Source organism: Cenococcum geophilum (assembly GCF_001692895.1).
Source record: "Cenococcum geophilum 1.58 unplaced genomic scaffold K441scaffold_26, whole genome shotgun sequence".
In the NCBI taxonomy this organism is placed as follows: Eukaryota; Fungi; Ascomycota; class Dothideomycetes; order Gloniales; family Gloniaceae; genus Cenococcum; species Cenococcum geophilum.
In genome coordinates this window covers 1,328,674-1,351,663 of record NW_027137584.1, presented here as the reverse complement: position 1 = coordinate 1,351,663, position 22,990 = coordinate 1,328,674, and the positions used below count along the sequence as shown (strand labels likewise).

At 35.9% G+C, this 22,990-nt stretch overlaps 1 protein-coding gene across 1 annotated transcript; it reads right to left on the bottom strand.

The window, feature by feature from the left end:
- Positions 1–2,212: 2,212 nt before the first annotated feature.
- Positions 2,213–3,465, bottom strand: K441DRAFT_697105 (uncharacterized protein; the record flags this gene model as incomplete). Its single annotated transcript, XM_067652949.1, has 5 exons — positions 2,213–2,293; positions 2,336–2,778; positions 2,850–3,079; positions 3,138–3,289; positions 3,346–3,465. 5 exons carry the CDS (start codon positions 3,463–3,465, stop codon positions 2,213–2,215), a joined length of 1,026 nt encoding a protein of 341 aa, XP_067503035.1.
- Positions 3,466–22,990: the final 19,525 nt, after the last annotated feature.

Genomic DNA, 22,990 nt, shown 5'->3' with positions numbered 1-22,990 from the left:
TGCGCTGCAGGAACCTCGAATCAGCCTCACGAGCATCCTCCAAGCCTCCTCAAGCCCACAGCACTCGTCCTCCTACCCAGCAAGCATGGAGCGCGGCGCCCGGACTCCCCTCCCCAGCCCCACGCACAGCCACAGCCACAGCCACAGCCATAAAACGTCCCTTCCCTCGCTCACCCCCAAAGCCCTCGCAAACGCACACAACGCCTACGACAAGCTGCGCGCCTCGCTCGGTTCCCTCTCCGTCCCTTCCCACGTCCACTCCACCACCCCGCCCTCCCCGCAGCGCCCCCTCTTCGTCCACGAACGCCCCACCAACCCCGCTCGCGCGGACCCAACACTACCTCCGCTCCCGCCGCAGCTGCAGCCGCAGCTCTCGTCGTGGCGTATAGCGCACCCAGACGCGGACGCGGACGCTGAGGAGCGCAAGCCCGGGTTCCTGGCGAAGGCGCTCGAGGCGCGCAGGAGGCGGAGCCGTGAGGTCAGGCTGCTGAAGCTGAAGCGGAGTATTCGAGTCCTAGGACCTACGGATCCTAGGGAGGTGGAGGGGTTCGAGGGGAGGAGACCTGGGTATTTGGGAGAACGGTGATAGGGAAAAGATGGGTAGAGATTGGATTTTGTTATTGAAGGTTTTGGGTTGTGATGGTGAAGTGGGGTGTTTAGTTGGGGTGAGGTTTGCTGCTAGGGTAATATGCCTGTGTAAAGGAGCAAGGGGGGTTCGAATTATGGTTGGAATATCTACTCAATTCTTATATCGTGAAATGAAATTCACCCAGCATCATTACTTCTAGAATGATCTTTAGTCTCGGAAAAAGGTATAGTTGGTGATCATTTGTGAATGAGCGTCCAGTCGGGTTGATACATCATCCGGTACAGCCCTACGAAGCACAGTTTCACGGAGAACGGAGCCCCGAATCACTGTAATTTTAGCGTACACGAGAGGTTAGCAGGCGTCAGCTAGGGCTAAAGCAGTTAAGCGTATAAGTCGAGCACCGAAATTTTATCGTGAATCGGAGATAGAACAATTCCTTACTCTCACGCAAGCACTCCGTATGAGTATGAAACCATTAACAGCACTGCGATTTTACTATAGACTTGCGGGGTACCCAGTGGGGAACAGCTCGCCCTACACGAATTAGCCGTGCGAGTTCTTTAGCTCACGATGCAAAGGTAGGCTAGAAACACGAAGCACTGCAATTTTAGCATGAACGAGAGGTTGAAAATTGCTGGCCGGGAGGGAAAGTGTAGGCGACGTTCACAGGAGCTTCCTGCGGTGGCGTGATGGCGTTCTAGTATATAGACCCACCGTCCTCACATTGCATCGCGATAAAGATTGTGTGAGAGGTCCACGAAGACGAGACGAACTCGCTGCAATTTTAGCGTACACGAGAGGTTGAGCGGGCGTCGATTAGGCCGCAGCCCAGAGACTAGCCAACCATAACCCTTGATTCTCGGCGAGCCCCACACAATCAACATCAACGCTAGTGAAAACGTTTTTGACCGGACCTCAGCCCTACATTCACATGAAAACTTCACTATGCAATCTTAGCACAGACGAGAAGTTAAGCAAACTAAGCGAGACCCGAACATCCAACTTTCGAAAGACCCCCCATTACCGCTACATGCCTTATAGGCATAGAGTACTAACACGTCCGGAACCTTTAGTATAACCCAAACCCACACGCATAATGCGAATGATATCTTACTTAACAGGTGCGTTAGTTTCAAAGAATATCATTTCCTGCCCTGTGGCCACCAAACCCCAGAAGTAAGAAACCGTTGGATGAAGACATAGGAAAAAATTGTGAAGCAACTATCCAATAAATAATAGATATAATTAACTAAAGTTAAATTCCGAAAGTCAAATTGCAGGATTTATGTTTGAACAGTACCGCACTCGGACTCCGAAAACTCATACATGTGTGGCAGGGTTGACAGGGACGATAGGATTATACCCAGGAACTTGGACTCAGAGTGGGTAGCAAGCAAGCAACCCAAGTTGATGGATCGTGCGGGTTTCGCGTAAAGGTTGATATGAGCACCTTACAAGCTACCACAGACCAATGACCATATTAGTGGCCTCTCAGATAAGATTTCACTATTGAATACCTCTTGCACGGCTTTATGTACAGCCTTCAGGCCAGTTTACTTGCTCATTGCCATCCCTACTCTTTAATGCATTTATCGCAGAACTCATGATCATTGCAGTTGTACATTACACAACCAACGAATAGCTCCGGGTTATATGGTCCCAACCCGCACTCGCACTGCATCGAAAGCTTGAATTAGCGTGGCTCTAACCTTAGGTTAAGCGCTGGAGATAGAGGGAGCTACTTACACAATAGATTAGAGGATCTCTGTATAACATATTTGGGGGGCTCAATCCAGTATAGTCGCTGCAGTATGGTCTAGCGTCATGATCCGGCAACAATGTCTGGAGCCTTTGAACCTGGTTCGGAAATTCAGGGCAGAGCAGTCCACTGACTATTCGCATGAGATCCACATCGCCAGCACAATCGGTGACAGCCGATAGATCTGGCTTCGCGGATTCTTCGATGATGAATTCTCCCATAGCTCTGACAGCATCAGCCACTGTGACTTCAGCATCACCTTCAAAACCAACATCAAAATATGCGTCCCAGAGGTCAGCGAGGAGCTGTTTAAATTGGTGTTGTTGAGTATGTTGGGCGGAGCTTATTTTGGTGGGTTCAAGACCAGTTTCAGGGTTGGGGTTCGCAGTGCCGCTGCTCGAGGTGTGACGAACGAGTTGAGACTGTGGATCTGTGGAATCATGAGATAAACCACTAACTCAATTGACTCCTAGTGGGATCCGTCACGCCGTCAAAACGCACCTTCACCAAATAAACCTCTGAGATCTCCAGTATCTCCTATTGAATCTTCTGCAACCGCACGAACAGTATAACCCAGGGCACGCGTAGACGCCACACCAGGCTCGCTCTCCAGTTCTAGATCTCTCTCATCCTCTCCTGTCATTGCCTGTTGCACAATCTTTCTGCGCTTTTTCCGTGGAAGCATGCCTTTACTATACCACTCATTGAATTTTCTCTTGTATTGATTTTCGCTGCTACCCATCAGTCATCCGAGTGATCAGTTATCTCAGAAAAGACAGGGGGGCCTACGTGGCACGAAAACCGTATGACTTTTCCATTACGGTCCGTAGCTCGCTAAGAGTCATTCCACGCCAGAGCATAACGAGGATATCATACTTTTCGTCCCATTGCTCGCCCGAGGAAACGAACGGGGTCTTATTGACGGATAATGCCATATGTAACTATTAGGGTTATGCAATAGTGGGTGATTTAGAGAAAAATATGCTTTCAGTGTGACCTCGATTCCAGGAACTGCAACCCGGACAATCGTTCCAGATTCGATCGTGTCAGGATCCGATGCACTCTTTGTAGGGTTGTCTGGCTGGGTCAGGAAATCAGGTCCACCAATGGAATGCATGGCCGCCGTAGTTTTGTGGTCGCCCTACTATTCAGCTGATTGGCGACCTTGAAAGTGTTGTGCATGAAGCCTTTCCTCCTACGTCCTCGCCTAAGGATACCTACAATAAATGAGGTGCCATATTGAAAAACTACCAGTATAACTCTATGTCCAGGGACACTGACGTCCATTTTCAGATGGTTTGCTCGCTGTTTTAAGCAGTGCTTGTCCCAGGCGCTATTACCCGTGGCGTTTTGATTTTCGTAAACTCAACCAACACCACCTAGCTAGCTAGGTGGCTGCCAGCACGGTGCACAGCCCAGCAAGGAACCCAGAAATAACCTCGAACTTTGAACCGTAATAGTTACACCACAACCATGACTTCTGATCCTCTTGAAGATGACGCTAAGGTCCAAAAGGCCTTTGCTGCCTATACAGCCCATGAGTTTCCTTCTGCTGCGCGCCATTTCCATGCCAAATACAACCGCGTCAAGAATCGCGTCAATGGACTCCCTACACAGCCTGGACTACCAGCTTACAACCTACTACTTACTCCACACAAGGAAAAGGCCCTTCTAATATAGCTATATCGCCGTAACGCGCTTAGAACGCGTGCAACAGTTTAGGAGCTTAAGTGGGAGTATAATTGCATACTTAGATCGCGTTACACCGGCCTAGAAGAACCACCACTCTATAGTAGCTATTGGACTAATAGATTTCTTAAGCGCCACCCTAAATTTAGCCTACGTACCAAGAATCCTAAGGAGCTGGAAAGATAGGCGGTGTTACGGACCTTATATCGACAGCAGTACGACTACTAAGAGAAGACATGAACGGACTAGTGGTGGAAGCGCGGGAGGCGCTGGAACCAGTCGCATCATGGGACGAGGGGTAGCCAAGTCACATGACGAGTCACGTGTCACGATTCGGAACGTGGGAACGTGGTTATCTCAGGTGCCTCAGCCGCTTCTCCGGGGAATTTGTGGCGTTGCATGGTCCCACTCTCTTGCCTAATTACCCTTATATACTTCGTTATAAAAGGTGCCAGCGTTATATATAAGTAAAGATATATAGCTTAGGAGATTAGCTTAAATAGGAAGTTATTATATAATACTTCTTTTCCTTTCTCTATTTAGGTTAATTTAAGAAATTTAAATATATATCTTGTCTATAGTTGGTCTGTTAGATATTATATAGCAACTATATTATCTATCTCCTATTAGCTACCCCTTACCTTACCCCTTACCTTACCCTTTATTTTATCCTTTATCTTTACCTTACCTTACTCTTACCTTACCTATTACCTATTACTCTTTGCCCCCTTAGACAAATTATAAAATCCTAGTTATTATATCTATTCTACTAAATACTAGAATAGGATTAGATAATAACAGACTAAAATAAAATAAAAAGTAGTAAATAATAATAAGATAAGCGCGCAATAACTAAAAAAGAGTCCTATTTATACTAAGCGCATAGTTCTAGAGATGTATTTTATATTTAAGGGTTACTTTATAAACGTTATATTTAATTATACCTTACTATAAAAGTTTAGAGAAATACCTACTTTAGAAATATTTTATAAGAGCAGCTAGAGTATAGAACTTATATATATATGCTTACTAATTAGTAGCTTTTAGTTCCTAAGGCAGATAAAGTTTTTATTTATCTTTCTCCTTATATAAGGATGCCTTTGCCCTCTTTAGCGCTTTAGCCGCTTCTAAAATCTTAATATCTTCTATAATCTTAACTTAGCTAATATACTCTACCTTCCTTAACGTTGCAGTAATCTATAACCGCATTAATGACATTATTGCGTCTACTTATCTTATCTTATCTTCTAATAACGTACTAAGAAGCGTTATAAATACCTTAATAAGGCGTTTATATTCGTCTAATTTATTATCGCATAATTCTAAGGTTGTTTTAACATCCTCGCTAAATATAACCTTAAAAAGTTGCCGCTTAATATTAATTATAGCTTATTCATTATCCTAATTCTTCTTAATATTTTTAAATAGCGCATTTCTTTAACGTTGCCTTTTATTTATAATTTCCCGGCTAAGCTTTTAGTATTTTATACTTAAGGAACGAATACGTAGGTTCTCGTTAACTAATAAGAATTATTCTTTTATTAGGTGCTATAGCCGCTATAGGTTAATTAATCGGCTTATTTAGTATACTGCTTTTATTAACTTTTCTTAAGGCTTTAAGCCTTAAATAATTACCTATATATCTACGCCAATACGCTAGAAAAGGTAGTGCTTTAGGAATGTTTAAGTATTAGCATACTACACTATTAGGTTTTAAAGGGCATTACTTACATTACCTAGGTAGTATAGGCGTTAAAAAGGTCTTAGTAGAACTAGCTCTATATAATAGAACTTACTATTTTTATTAAATACTTTGCCTGCGTTATAACGGAGACTATATAGGCGCGTAACTTGCTAAAATCCTATAATTACGCTAAGGTCCTTAACATACGGCAAAAGAGTTAAGTATAGTAAAGTCTGGTTAGGCGAGACCTTATAGCCCTAGAAAGTTTTAATTGATTGCTAAAATATAGGGATATTATCTAGGTCTAAATAGAGTAGTAACGGCAGCTTATTGCGCTTAGGCTTAATATATAGCTTACTACGCTGCTTTATGGACGTTAGATTAGGGGCTATAAAAGCTTTATTAATAAAAAGAACGCCTAGAAGAAAGATATAAAGGCTAAAAATAAATAAAGGGTTGAAGATAATCTTAGGAATTGGGAAAGTATTACTAGTTCTCTATAAGCATAAGGAGAGAAATAGGGTAAAAAGGGAATATACGCTTTTTTTATGCTAAGATATTCCTTAATAAATTTAAATATAAACTTAGGCACGATCTTATAACGCCTACCTTCTAGGTTATAAATAAGTATAATTATTATATGTTGGTAGCATAGGTTAAGAAGAGCTTTAGGTTAGCTTATAGTGTAAAGGCCTAGCTATAATAAGAAATAGACTTATATCTAATATTGCCTAACTATATATATCTTTCTTATTACTTAAGCTATATTTCTTTACTAGTTTCTAAAGTATCTAGAAAAGATATCTTAGATTTACCTTACTTTGCTAGGCTAAAGGGTTAACTAAAAACGTAATTACCTTATATATTTAGCGGGTTAATTTACTAGTAATTTTTCTACTAGTTGCTCTCTTATATATAAGGCGATAGTACTTCTAGTATATACTAAACGAGCTAGAAAGCATTATCCCGCACTATTTTCTATCTCTCTTCCCTTATTTCTAATTCAAAAGCTAGTTAAAAAAAGCTATAAAGTAGCTAAAGTAAGAGGACTTAGTACGTTTTCTTACAATCTTTCCTTATATAAGTATAGTATCTAGAAATTATAAGCTCTAGGTTAAGCCTAAGAAAAAGCCGTAGAATAGGTTATTACTTACTAATACCATTAATCTTTAATACGGTTAAGGAGATTCGTACTACTATTAGGATAGTCCTACGTTATAAAATTGGATTCCTTAAAGAGGCGCTTTATAAGTATTATTAGATCTAATAATGCTATTAGCGTTACAGTTAATGCCACTATTAGCGTCGCAGTTAGCGTTACTATCGGCATTACTATTAGCATTATTGCCAAAGATAGTCGGTTTTGTTCTATAGCTATTACCATCGCTATCTATATATATAAACTTATTATTAGTAACGTTAGATAATAAGCTATAATTTAATAATTAAGTACGCTGCATTTTAGGGAGCTAGAAGAGAACTTAGGGCAGTAACAGCAGGAAGGACCTAGAGGGTAATAATAGTGGGAAGGATCTAAAGAGTAATATAGGGTTAAGGAGATAAGAGGGTAGAGAATTAAAAAAACGGGGCTTAGATTAAACGGATTAGAGGTAGAAGCTATAGAGTATATATAGCTTTAGTGCTAGGCGCATAGAAGGATTATAGTCTGTTTATTAAAAAGTAAAGGGTATAGGGCGGAAAGTAAGAGGCTTAGGGTAGTAGGGAGTTTTAATAACGCGATCTTTAAAAACGGCAATAGAACCCCCTAAAACTGGCAGTTAAATCTCTATTTTTAATAGAGTAAAAGAATAGTTATAATAAGCTAGTTATAATATTTAGAGAATAAGGATCTAATAAGAGGTATTAGGAATAATAAAGGTTACTAAATTAGAAATAGAAATGTTATACCTTTAATAAACAACTTAGAGATATAGGGTATCTTTAAGGATTAAGATAAAAAGGAGGGAGATAGTATTATAGACCTTATATTAGTAGTAGCTACGCTACTAAAAAGAGATATAAATAGGTTAGTTAAGATAGTATAAAAGGCGCTAAAACTAATTAAGCTATAGAATAAGGGGTAGCTAAGTTATATATAAGATTATATTATAAGTTTAGTATATAGAAATATAAAGAATATACTAACGTACTAATATACTAATATACTTAGTATATTTCTTAGGCGCAGTATTATATATTTAAAGGACTATAGTCCTTACCTAAATAGTTCTTTTCTTTGTAGTAAATTTTAGAATATAATTAAAGTTAATTTATTAAGTAACCTACTCTACTAGTTATATTTATATTACTAACTTTCCTATTTACCTATGTACCTAGCCTATTAGTAAGTCTACATTAAGCCTAAAAGGCCACTATAGTAGTAATATACGCCTAATACTTACCTAATAAAGAAACAACCATTCCTAAATAAATCTATAGTATATTATGCCCTAAAACCAATATACGCATTATAGCTAGAAAGCCTATATAATATAGAAGGGTTGTAGTAGACTTAAAGGTAGGTCAATATATAGAAAAACGCGATACTATAATAAACCTAATAGGGGGTAACCTAACTATAATAACTAAAGGATAATAACCAGAAATAGCAGAAACTTATAAATATCCTAAAAGATATTAAGGAAGATTTAAGGAAGGGAGAGGATAAATACCTACGAGTAGGAGTAACGCGTATGGCCTAATAGGCAGGACAAATTACTTAGGAACTTTAGATAAAATATAATAGAAACTAAAATACTATAGAAATTAGGCTCAGGCGTATTAAAGAGGCTATAAAGTTATAGGGAATACTAATAACGTATATAATAAAGCCCTTATAGGCCAATATTACTACTAATACCTAACTAGCGCCCCTTTAGTGCTTACCTAGTATAGCACCTGTAAGGTCTATAGTTAGGGTTTAAATATTAAAGGTAGTAGGAGCAGAGCTAGAATAGATCTTTATATTAATTAGAGTATATATATGTTATAGGACACTCCTATAATACCTTATATACATCTACCTGTTTTTCCCACTTAGTAACTAAAGGCCGACTATAAGACGGCAATCTATAGCAATCTATATTCTTCCGCTAAGTTCCACTAAGTCCTACTAAGTTCTACTAGGACTACTTCTTAAATCCTATTTTGCTCTATATATATATTAACTAAGCAACTAAGCTAATAATATATACCCTTTTTTCCTATTTTCCTACATTTTTCCTTATATAATATCTTAACTACCTTATATAGTTTATATATATAGCTTAATAATATCTACCTTGCTATATATTATTACCGCCTATACTTACTCCGTAATACTACGTTATATTAACTACCTATACTACTATTAATATGCAGAATAAACCTAAAGCTCCTATAACGGCCACTAGCATTATATCCGCACTCTAAGAATAATTAGTAAGGATATAGAAGTCTTTTATAGACGCCCTTATATAAAACTAAGCTATTTTAAATTAATAATAAGCTAAATAAGAAGTACGACACTGGTAATTAATTAAGGACCTCTAAGAAGAAGTCCGTACTCTTAAGATGCCTATACTAGGACCTTAAGACTAAACGCTATCTTTAGAGATAAATACGCGGAACGTAAGCCCCGAACCTATAGTAGTCTCTTACCCTAAGCTAACTACTATACTATAATAATCTAAATAACTACTAGATCCCCTAGTATTTACTACCTTAAACAATCAGACGGCGACTTGGCCGCCGTTTTTAGCGGTTTATAACGCCGTTTTCTGAGGCCGATTTGCCCGAAAACCCCCCAAAACCTACGGCTGGTGGCCCAAGCGCCAAGGCTGTCCGGATTGCCTATATTGGCCTAGCCTAGGCGCAAATAATGCCAGCAACAGAGCAAGGCACCCTTGGCCTTTTTTAACGCCAAAGTACGCCCAGGTACGCCGTATACTTGCATACCTTTAGACTCTAGCAAACTGTCTTCACTTCTATTACTATTAGGCGCTAAAATAGGCCCCTTTAAATTTAGCTGGCTAGCATATTTAAGATGGCTTCGCCCTTGCTTATTAACTATAAGTAGCTACCTATCTTCTCTTCTCCCGTTAGACCTGCCTGTTCTACTTACCATCCACCTTACTTATCTTTAAGCATTTATTAACAGCAGCATTACACTAACCCTCCTTTCTTTAATATATTCGCCGACAATAACGTAATATACGACGATACCTATTAGACAAATACTCTTCGTCTAAGGAGAGTAAATACGTAGATTTAAAAACTAATAAAGCTAGTTCCAGTATAGACTTAACCGACATTAATACCTATAGTAACGATAACAATGATAATTAGGCATGGCTCCTTGCTAATAAAAACTACCCGCCTAAGTACTACCTTAAACAGCTTAATATGTTTAACGAAGCAGAATATATAAAGGAGGATTATAAACCTAGTAGTACCCGTCTACTTAACCGCATTAAAGAGTAGTAGTGCTAGTAAGCAGCCCATCTCTTTCTATTTCCCTACCGCGTTACACTACCCTAATAGCGCTAACGTGTGGCATAGGTTCTAGGCGTACTTAAAAAAAGACCCTTAAAAGGCCTATATAACCGTCTCTTTTCGCATTCTCTATAGCTTTTTTAACTAGCTACTTAATTAACGCTAAGGGAAAGGAGGAAAGAGGTGCCGCGGGACTAAGGTATTAAGCTCCCTTAGAATATACTAGAAAGTCTACCACCTTATATATAAAAGAGCGACTAGTGCGAAGCTTAATGGTTAGCTAAATAGGAACATATATAAGGTAAGCATATTCTAACTGCTTTTAGATATTATATACCCCAGGCTTTAGATATAACTAATTTTAGAAGTTAGGTGCTTAGAAAGCTGGCTAAGAAGTATAGCTTAAAGAAGATAGGGTTAAAGAAGCCCTATATATATATAAAGGACCTTATAAAAGTGCTACGGATAAACCTAATAATAACTAAAAAGAGGTACTCCTATAGACGCCATAGGATACTACTCCAGCTATATCTATAACTAGGTAGTTTTACTATAAATTGGCCCTAAGCCCTCCTTAATCTCTACTATCGGCATATTAGGGTTACACTACTCTAGAACCTAGAGGGTAGGCCCCACCGTATTTTATTAGAATTTATATTTAAATTTATAAAGGAGTACCTTAGTGTAAAAGATATATAGGTTCTTAAAGTTCCATCCTTTTCTTTTAGTTACTACCATTTATAACGTTATAAAATAAGTACTAATGCTTACCTGCTAACTAGAAATACCTTCCCTATTCCTAAAATTATCTACAACCTATCCCTTAACTTTAGCCCCCATATCTTCCTTCTTAATCTCCTTTTTACTAATTAGGCGTTTACAGTATATAACCTTATATCTCCTAAAGAGCTAAATAGGCTCTATATTAAGCCAGGTTATAATAAGCTACTATTACAGCTAAATCAGAAACTAGACAATATTCCCATATTCCGCCGGTTAGTAAGGACTCTAAATAGCTAAACCATTTCTTATACTCTTTTATACTTTACCCTTACACTCTAGGCTAAAGGGCTTAGAGAGATTACTAGCTTTGCTTAGGTCTCTTACCTATATTTGCTTAGATATAGTGCCGGAAAGGCATTTAATAAAAATAGTAAGCTCCGTTACAACCGGCCTTTCTATTAAAAGCATTAAAGAGAAATATAGGCAATGTTAGCGAGGCCATATAAAACCTAATAATGCAGTATACCGATATACGAACGTTCTTAAAGTACTACCTATTATAATATATTATAGCAGATATATAGGCGATTATCTAAGGCCTTTAGCCCTAAGATGTATTAATGCGGGCCGCTTATACTATAAGCCGTTTAATTAATCCTTAATAACCGCGGCGGCTTATAATAGAATAATCTTTATTAGTTAACAATTATCCTACTATCTATTCTCTGCTTAAGCAAAAAGAGTAACTTAAATACCGTCTTAAAGGCAAAGCTACGAAATATCTAAAGTATAAGGCGTTTAATAGCAAAATTAATAAGGAAAGGCAACGCTAGCAGTATATACTTCTTAAAGATATTAAGGAGACCTAGGAATAGGAGTAATTAGTATATAATATTAAACTGCAGCTTACTGGCGTTTAAGTTAATATAGAGGCTAGGGTAATAACGGATCTTTATAAGGGCATATTATTAGAACAAAAGGAATTAGTTAATGCGGTTATTAGCCTACTAGGTACTACATTTAAAGAGGAGGTTTATTAACGCGATAGGGCCATTTATGCGGTTATGCAGTACTATAAAGTTAAGGAAGGTAGAATATACCCTACCACTTTTAAACTTTATAAACAATCTAGCGGTTATATAACACTAGTTAAGACGATAAATAAGGCCAAGATTAACTCTTAAGTTAAAGCCTTAGAAGTAGCTAAAGTGTTAGTATATAGTAAGAAGAGGCCAAAGATATATTTCCTTTATTTAGGTAATAAAAACCTATTAATTAAACAGCGTATATATTTATTTTATACCCTAGGTAATTTTAGTAAATACTTTAAGCAAAAGCACCTTGCGAATATTAGGGAAGGGGAAAAGATCCAATACAACCTCTATTAGGTTATTTTAGCGCATAAGATACACCTACAATAATATACCGACGATGTACACGGTACGGTCTTATAGAGCGCTATAACTATTTAGAATATAGATTTACTCTATAAATAGTACAATTTTAGTTTTAACACTAAGGATTAATTACAGTAAGTAGTCTTAGAAAATTTCTTTTGTATTTTGTAAGATAGGCTATTTTATACAAACGCTAAGAAACTTTAATAGTAATAATAGAGGTTAAACGCGTTTATATTTCTTTAAGGGGATCTTAGGCTTTAAGTATTTTATTTTAGGGATAAAGCAAAGCCAATAAAAACTATCTTAAGAAATGTTAAGTATAGTGTATATACGTGGATAATAAGATTAGGTTAAGAACAGAACAGTAGTTAACATAGTACCAAAAATTTTCGGTATTAATAGGGCTAGTATTCCACCCTAAGTAAACGGCCCCTATAGCTATATTAAGAAAATATATACTAGTAGTAGCTACTAATATATAGCCTAGACTAGTTTAATAAATAACTATATATCAACCTATAGTGTAATAGAAAAATCAATTTACTAAGCTACTGTTTTATTTTGCCTAACTAATAAACCTTACTTTCTAGTTCTTTAAGGATACATTAGGAAATTTTTTTTAGCCCCGTTGTTGCAAGCGAAAATCGGGGTCTGTAAAACCTGCGTAAGTTGCAATTTTGGCAATTTGCGGGTAATTTATAGCAATTTGCTACAAACACATAACCCTAATTTTTAGCCGTAATAACGTGGCTAAAATTTTTTCCTAATGCATAGGAAGTGTAACCGTAGGGGTAAGCCGGTAGACCTCTCTTATTAAATATAAAATTGCCGTATATTAATAGGCACACTCCTAGTTCTTTAAGTGGCAAGTTAGCAGACTTCTATTATTAAGCATAAAATTACCGTATATTACCTAGTACATTGCCTAGTTCCTTAAGCAGCAAGTTAATACACTCTAGTTATTAGGTATAAAACTGCCGTATATCGCCTAGTATATCGCCTAGTTCCTTAAGCTATAAGCTAGTAAACTTCCATTACTAAGCGCGAAACTGCTGTATATTACCTAGCACATTGCCCGGTTCTTTAAGCGGTAAGCTAGTAGACTTCTATTACTAAGCACGAAGTTGCCGTATATTGCTAGGCATATTGCCTAATTCTTTAAATTGCAAGCTAGCAGGCGTCGCCTATTAGTAGAGTATTCCGATATATTAGCTTATATATTGCCTGGTTCCTATATTATAAGCTAGTAGACTTATTATATTAATAGAGCACCACAATATATTACCTGACGCATTACTTAGGTCCTTAAATAGTAAGCTAGCAGTTATCGCTTATTACTAGAGCACTATAATATATCCGGTCGCTTATTACCCAGTTCCTTAAATAGCAAGATAGTAAACTTCTCTTATTAATACAAGAATTGCGGCATATTGCCGATATATTGCCCTATTCTATAAAAAACAACCTAATATACCTTCCATTAACTGTAAAAAAGCGGTATATTACTAAGAAACATTGCTTACTCTATTAAAAAAAAACCTCAGCATATGCCTTCTATTAGTTATAAGACTGCGGCATATTGCCTACTATATTGCCTAATTCTTAAAACAATAGCTTAGTATACTTCTTCCACTAAATAAAACTTTGCGGCAAATTGCCTAGTATATTGCTTAATTCTGCGCTAAAATATTAAAAATACCTCGCTAGAGCACTTCTACTAGCTACTCCTTTAAACTCCCTAGCTTATTTATATCTACGTCTAGTATCTTATCCGTAGCGGTCTTTTTAAACTTATACTTATTTAGAATTCTAACCTTAATATAGGAAGCCGTGTTATATAAAATATATGCTATTATAAGAGGGTTTTCTTAGCTAATTTGGTAGATGTGGTATATAAACTATTCCTATTTACTAAAGAACGGATTAAGCTCTATAAGCATAATAAAGTGTGCCTTATTAAGGGTAATACCCTCTATAATAGCCTTTAGAGATAATAAAAGAATCTATAGTCCGCTTAGCTCCTTCTACAAGTTATAAATAATATAGTTCTTTTGCTTTGGTAATTTTCCTCTAGGGAGATATATAACAGCGTTCTCGCTATATTTAGCAACTAAGGCCTAAAATAAGTGTTAACTTAGAGTTCCGGTTAAGTAAGCTGCTATTAAAAGGTAAAAAGATAGAGTGTTTTGTTACTTACTGCTATATATACCGCCCTAATAGTTAGGAAATCAGTGCCAATAATAACCTTACTATAATACCCCCCGATGTTTTTTAATTATATAACTTCTTTATAAATAGCTAAAAGCGCCTTAAACTTTGCATTACTGTAAAGAATTTCCTTTTTATTCTTATCCAAGATGCTTTTAATAGGAGATTTAATTAATTTTACGTGAAATTTCACTTATATATTAATTTTGTTGTCGTTTAGCAGATCCTTATTATATCTATCCTTCTATAAAAGTAACCCGGGCGTTATTACTGCAATATAGCACGTAAAGTAAGTGCTTAAGGAGGTATCGGCCATTCGTACTAGTTAGTTCCCCTTAAAAGAACTATCTTTTTTCTATTTAACCATTTTCTGCTAAAATGCCTCTTCTATTTCTAACGCTATTATACTTTCTATACCCTATAGCAATTTAATTTCTATAGTTCCATACTTACAGTTTAGGTGGTGAATTTAGAGCTCGCCTAAAATAACTTTTAATTTTTTTCCGTTAAAGCCGATGGTATTTAAGGTATAGCGAATTTTAAAGTTTATAAGTATTTCTCCGCCGACCTAAACTAATTTTTTATATGCTGTAGACTATAAGACCCCTTTAGGGTTGCTCTTTCCTTGTTTTAAAAAATAACTTTATAGCTTTACCATTTTTTCAACTTTAACGGACGTGCATTTTTTAAGAATGCTATTATCTTAGGCGCTTGCCCAATCTGGATCTAAAAGGCCACTTATAATAAACCAATATATATTTATAACACTATTCTCTATTAGAGTCCCTAATATAGCCTAGATAAAGAATCTAAGGCGTTTTGGTATAGTACTTTTATAAAAATAAAGAAATTGGTTAACTATAGTCTCTTTATTCTTCTTATTATAAAACTTATTTTATAAAACCCTACTAAAAAACGTGGTCTTAACTAACTGCTAACCTTTATCCTCTTACTTACTATTAGATAAGAAGCAGTAGACTCTTCTAATAATTATAAAGTTGTCAATAACACGCTGTTTTAGGCATTTAGATGTTGTAATTATAATAAATCTTATTGCTAAGGCAGCCGGGGTACTAACTAAAGGATTGCCCTTTTTAAGTAGTAGGATACTATCGGAGAACTATAGGTAAGGGGTCTTTACTTTATCTATAAGAGCCTAATAAGTATTTAAAGCATTATAGGCGGTTTAGTTTTCTAACGTTCCTATTTCTAGCCACTCGTCTAAAGTCGGCTGCTTTATGCCTAGAGAAATATCCGCTGTTAAATAGTATATTACAACTCTCAGCGGTGCCTGCGCTTGCGTTATGAGTAGTAAGTCTTTAAATAATAAGATGTAATTATCTCTTTAAGTAGTAATAATATGTGGAACTATAATAACTAGGCTAGTACTATACTATTTACGCATTATAGATATAGCGTTATAATTTACGTATAAGTATAGTAGAGGCACTCTATCCTGGCTGGGACACTTAATGTTATTAGCCTAATAGCCCTTTAATAGATATTAAGTAGCATTTCTAGCCGCTTAATTAGTAGCTACTTTATCTAGGTTTATAGCATAGTGGTAGTTAAGGACAATAGTTAAGTATACGGTTACTATTTTACCGGTCCCTATACCGTTTATAAAAACCCTACTATTTAGCTCTATGCGTTCCTGGTAAAATATCTTAGATATACTATATAGCTGGTATAGGAACGCTCTAAACTCTGGATTTAGACCCTATTTATGGGGAACGGGGACCATATTATTTCCTAGGAGGGCCCCTTTAGAAACCCCCTATAGCTTAGCTAAGCATTTATATATTTACTACTTTATTCTCTTAACCTTACCGCCTACTTTTGCCGTAGCGGCTTCTTAAAATCTAAAAAAAGCTAATATTAGTCTAATTCAAGATGTACTCTATATGCTTATATACCTATACCTTTACTTAATACAATTAGCAGCCTCTGCCTCCCTATTAGCTTCGTTTATTATATCTTTAAGGGCCTCTTCTTTTAGGTTGTTATCTTCTATAGAAACCTGTATAGTGTTACTAGCTAAATCGTCTATAGTTATAACCTATAGTTAAGCTGGTTTAGGATCTAGAGCGGTTACGCTTTAGAGAGCATTATAATTGTTTTTATTCTCCTCTATACTGTCGGGACCCCCTATAGGCTAGATAGCTAGACCGCCGCGGCCGTCCTTAGTAGCTTGCCGTAATTTGCCTTTAAATGATCTAGTAGGTTACTCCCTTTTATAACTATATTTCTTTTAACCTAATAAACTTGGAATGCTACTATACGCTAATGAGGTTGATGAAGCATTGCTCTTACTTTTAGTGTCTTTATTAATAAACTTATTATCTAAATACTCTAAGTGCTTGCGGGTCTGCTTAGACGCAGTCTTCCGCCGTTTCTTATATATAGGCTTACCGCGCAAAGACTAGCGAATTAGGGTATTAGTGATGCTGGGAGGGTTTATGCTCTATTTGCGCAGTATTTAGTACGGTATTTTTATAATTAAATGCTCGGCTGTAATTATTAGTATATAGATAGCCAGATATTGTTAAAAGAACTTATAATCGGTACTCTTAAGTATAAATTCTACTTTACTTCTGTAGTATAGCATGCATTACTAGAATGCGGCTTATAATGCCCCTTGTTGGGCAATATAAGCCTCCTTATAGGATTTAATATTAACCTATATAATTTAATCCTTGTCCGAGTTGAACCCTACTAATACTATAACCTCTTAAAATAGTAAAAAACTAATTTCTTTAATTATTAGAGTTTCTGTATTGGCTTTTATAATATTATAGATCGTGCAAAGCTCTATAGTGTTTTGGGTGGTTAAGTTTATTCTTTAAAATTAGAAGGTTATATTTTTAAGTAAAAGCGGCTTACCTAATAATGTAGGGCTTAGTAATTCCGAGATTTGCTTAGGAGTAAATATAGGCGCTAGCGTTATTATAGGTTTGAATTTAGTTTAAGTTTAACTTCTAGGTTTTAACTTATTTTGCCGTTTTATAGCATTAGTTCTTTAAGATATTATTAAAGTAATAATAGTATCTTTGGACTAGCTCTCTGAAATACCTTCCCTTTTAGGTAAGTTGCTAAGAACCTTTTAGATAAAGTTGTCGCGTAGTACTTTATCTTTAGCAGTATAAAACGCGACTTTATTAAGCCTAGCCTCTACTATACTATCTAAGATTGTCTTCTTAATTTCCTTAAGGCGATGAGCATTAATTTCCCATCTATTTATAATATCTAAGTCCTTTATAGTAATGCGTGAAGATGCTAAAATAGGATAAAGAAGAAGTAGAGCGTTGCTATATAAGAGCGGAAGAATCTAGTTAGTATTTAGTAAAGGTGTAAGTCTAAAGTAGGTGGGTAAGATAAACTAATTATAAGAATTAATTAACTAGGCAGATTGCCGCAGTTTTAGGGTATAAGTTATAGCTTAAAGTAGTAATTAGCGGTTAAACTAATTAATTAACTAATTAATGTCGCGTAGAGGTGCCGTGCGAGAGTTAGTTAAGGTAGTAGAGGTAAAAAGTTAGGCGAAGTGGATATTAAAGTTAAGTGCTCCCGTAGTAATGCTAGTAGGTAAATTGCCGTTATCTAATGCTTATTAATGGTAAGGTAAATTAAGAAGTTCTAGTAAATACGCAGAATGCTAAGTCTAGTGGCATTTTATAGTAGATTGCCTTAGGTAGTATAAGTCTTATATAGTTATAATCTTTAGGATTTAAGAACTAAACTAACTTATTAGTTTATTAAACCTTATAAATCCTACTAGACTACTAATATAAAAAGGTAATAACTTAGCTAAGTATAGAATTTACGTATTATTTTGAATTATTTTTTAATAGGAGACTAGGTAAAGCTAATTAAGCCTTTACTATAGCCTCCTTTAAGCCCTTCTATACCGCCCTTAATCGATCCTCTATATTAAACAGCCGCTAGTTAAACTGTTTAACTACTTATAGCACTTAATACACCTTATTTGGCGTATATAGTATGTCCTCCCTTATAACCTTAAGCTGGTCCTTTACTAAAAGCTCTTAAAATATTACCTTTCTTTAATTTATATTATGCGCTTTGGTTAGTTACAAATATAGTTTTATAACCTTAGAGATAATCCTACTTTGTTACTTAGGCGTCCCGGATTAGATTAATAATAGATATATTTTAAGCCTTTTTAGCTTTTTAAAGTTCCTTAATTTCTGTCTTTAAACTCTCTATTTTGGCAATTAGTGGGTAACGTAGTTTATAAAGCATTTTATCCCTTCTTTATGCAACTAATTATTTAACTTGCAATAAAGAGGTCCCTCTTTATAGTTTTCTAGTTTCTATAACAGCCATCTTCACGGCACTGTTTTTATTTAACTTAGTTCTCTCTAGACTATATATAGCGACATTTTTAGCGGCCGGTAGGATAGAATAGGTTAGCGGAGGCTTCTTAATAGGTAGCTAAGCCGTCTTCGTGGCTTTAGCTACTTTACTATTCTTCTTCTACTTAATTAGAAACCCTCTAATCTCCTTCTAGTAACTATCCGCCGCTTTCTTCTTTTGCGGCTTTAGAGCTGGCTTAGTAGTCCTATCTTTGTTCTTTAGTAACGCCTTTTTAATATAGGGACGCTTAGTGTACTTAGCTAGGGTGGTTATATACCTAGGGTTTTTATTCATCTATAATAACCGATTAGTATAAGATATCTATAACTCCTTATTAGCATATATACTATTACGACATTTACTTTAAAAATAGGTTAAGGGCTAGTATATAGTTAAGTTAAGGGGAAATTAGTTCTAATATAGAGAGTAGGTAATAGATAGATGGATAGTGTTTAGTAATAAGATTTAAGAGGGAAGCTTATTCTTATTAATATTAAGAATGCGTATAAAGCGGATAGGTAGTAGTAATTTAGGGGAAGACTTTAATAAAGGATTATCCTATATAATTGGCAGCTGGTTAATAGAGGAAGGGTAGAAACCTATAGTTATAATATTATATATTATAACATTTTACCTAACTTCCTTAAATATATATATAGGTGGTGGCCTTCTGTAGCATTTTATCGGCATCGTAAGTTAACGCGTTTTAGTGAGGCTTACTAATAAAATCACGTTAGCTAGGGTGCCTGCAGTATGCTAACCTAGGTAGGAGCGCCCAAAGCGCCTAATATAAAAAGTCTCTTTTACTAAATAAGGGGATATAGAGCTTAAAGCTCCTTACTATTTAGTTATAAATTACCTCTATATTATAACTATTTAATCTATACGCCTTTTAGTGTTACCCGTTTTATAGTTAGTGGCGGCTACTACTATAGCTTATTTAAATCTATAATTAAGTTAATTGTTTAATAAGGCTCTAGAATAAGGCTCTAGATTTAACTTCGTATATTAATGCGTAATTAACGTTAGTAAGTAATTTAAAAGAGCCCCTCTCTACTACTAGGCCTCTATTGCGACTTTTTACTTTAGTATAGTAATAGAGCCTCCTCCTTAACTAACGTTTTTTTTGCAATCGGCGTTTTCTACGTCTTTATTTACCTTTTGTACGAACCCCCCAGAAACAAGCTTATTGCGATTAAAAAGGTTAAGATAATAATATTATATAAGGTATACAAACGCGACTATAGTATTGCGATTGGGGTATATATTTGGAATGAGCTATATACTAGTATAAAGAGAACAGTAGTAGAATAAGCGGGTGTTTTAGATTCTATAGCTAATGCGCCCCTTAATAGACACTGAGTTAGTAGTAGAGCTCCAGGAGTTACTAATTAGCCTTATATTAAGCATAGAGTTACTAATAATCTATTCTTTCTTAGCCGTATTTTAAATTAGGTATAGATCTAAAGCTTTAAAAGCTATATTAACTTTATATTCACTCCACTCTATTAATTAAATAGTTAAATTGGCCCTAGAAAGCCTAATACAGGCCTATAAAGGGCTAGAAGAAGAAAAAAAGAAGAAGAAAAAGAACAAGTCAAACAGCTAGAGGACTATACACGGAGTATTCTAGCAGGAGAAAATCCCTTTATAAAGGAAAAGAAAAGGCAAAAGATATCCCTACAAGGATTAGTTGAAGAAGTAAGAGCTCTCCGTAAGGAGGTAGCTCCTACTAAGGAAACCTACGCAGAGAGACTAAAGAAGAACCTCCCTTCCTCGTCCCCCTGCCTCCTTACAACACCATCTCCTACCCTTCTACTTCTTACTAGAAGTAAGAAAAAGCAGCTACAAGAAAGGAAGCTAGTCCTTATTACAGACCAAAAGGACCAACCTCTAGATACCTTCTCTATACGAACAAAAGTTAATCAACTATTTGCATCAAAACTGCAAGTAGAAAAACCTGTTTAGCATCCATAGCTAGAACTAAAGGAAAACAAAATTTTCTTTCTTACAACTACGGAAGAGTATAAATGCGGATTTCCTAGTTAAATACAAGGAAATCTGGCATAATTGCTTTACTTTTCAAAGAGAACAAAAACTAGAACCATGGGTTCAAATTATAGCCCATGGGGTTCCTACCCTACCTTTTCCTAGGAGAAGGAGGCTCTAAGCTTCTAAAAGAAGAGAATTGAGACCTTTAATCCTATAAGGATACAAGGACTACCTAGATGGATCTCATCTAGTGTAAAAAGACACGATCCACAGACCAGATTCGGCTCTATAGTTTTTACTATAGAAGAAAACGACAAGAAAAAAGACAAGAAATCCCTAAGCAAAAAGAGATATTAATTGCAGGTACAGCTACTAAGGTAGTAAAATACCTCGAAGTCTCTCCTTACTACGCAGTGTACGAGCTGCCAAAAATTTGGGCCATATAGGAGACAGGTGCTCTACTAGGGCCTGTAGATACTGTGCGGCTGCACATTTATCTAAAGACCATTCCTTTCTAACCTGTATAATAACAGGCAAGCCTTGCCAGCATACTACCCCTCTTTGCATTAATTGTAAAGAAAAACACTTTGCTAATAGTAAAGACTGCGAGACTCTTAAAGCTGCTAAACTAGTAAGGCGAAGAAGATTCTATGGAAGATTAAAACAGATAGGATTCTAGAAGGAGGCAACTCCTACTAGGCTCTTAAAATGATATTAGAGAGCAAAAAGGACAGAAATAAATTGCAAAAGGACAGGGACAGGGGTTAGGATTTCTTATAGTTTTTCTTACCATTTTCTCATTCCCTAGTAGTTGTAGTATCTTAGTATTTTACTAGGAAACTATAAACTCCTAATTTAGGGGTTTATAAACTACTAGGACATAGCTACTAGTACATATTAAGCTGCCTAGAAAGGATTTATGTATATAGAACTATAGCGCCATAGCCTAGAGGCTGCATGCGCAGTATTGTACGTAGTATAATACAATGGACCTAAAAAAAAAAAAAAAAAAAAAAATAGTTAAATTTAAAGTTTATATTAATTATAACTCTAGCTAGGAGCTTTAATTTAATAAGATTACTGCTTTAAAGAGCAAACTAGCAGACTTTAATTACTAAGCGCGAAATTGCTGTATATTGCCTAGTATATATTTAGTTTCTTAAGCAGTAAGCTAGCAGACTTCTATTACTAAGTAAGAAATTGCTATATATTGCCTGGTATATTACCTAGTTCCTTAAGCGGTAAGCTAGTAGACTTCTATTACTAAGCGCGAAATTGCTATATATTACCTGGTATACTACCTAGTTCCTTAAGCGGTAAGCTAGTAAACTTCCATTACTAAGCACGAAGTTGCCGTATATTACTAGGCATATTGCCCAATTCTTTAAATTGCAAGCTAGTAGGTGTCGCCTATTAGTAGAGTATTCCGATATATTAGCTCGTATATTGCCTAGCTCCTATGTTATAAGCTAGCAGACTTGCTATATTAATAGAGCACCATAATATATAGCCTAGCGTATTACTTGGGTCCTTAAATAGTAAACTAGTAGGCGCTGTTTATTAATAGAGCACTATAATATATCTAATCGTGTGTTACCTGGTTCCTATATTGTAAGCTAGTAGGCTCCTCTTATAAGTAGAGTATTCTAAATATTAGCTTGTATATTGCCCGGTTCCCGCGTTACAAGTTAGCGGCTTCTTTTATTAATAGAGCACTGCGATATATTACCCGCGCATTGCCCGGTTCCTTAAATAGCAAGATAGTATACTTCTCTTATTAATAAAAGAATTGCGGCATATTGCCGATATATTGCCTAGTTCTATAAAAAACAACTTATTATATGCCTTCCATTAGCCGTAAGACTGCTATATATTGCTAAGTATATTACTTAATTCTATAAAAAAAAAACAATCTAGTATTTGCCTTTTACTAACTATAAGACTACGGAATACTGCCTACTATATTGCCTAATTTTAAAAATAATAGCCTATTATACTTCTTCTACTAGAGAAGAATTTACGGTAAACTACCTAGTATATTACCCAATTCTGCGCTAAAAGGATTAAAAATACATCGCTACTATAATCTATAATATTTA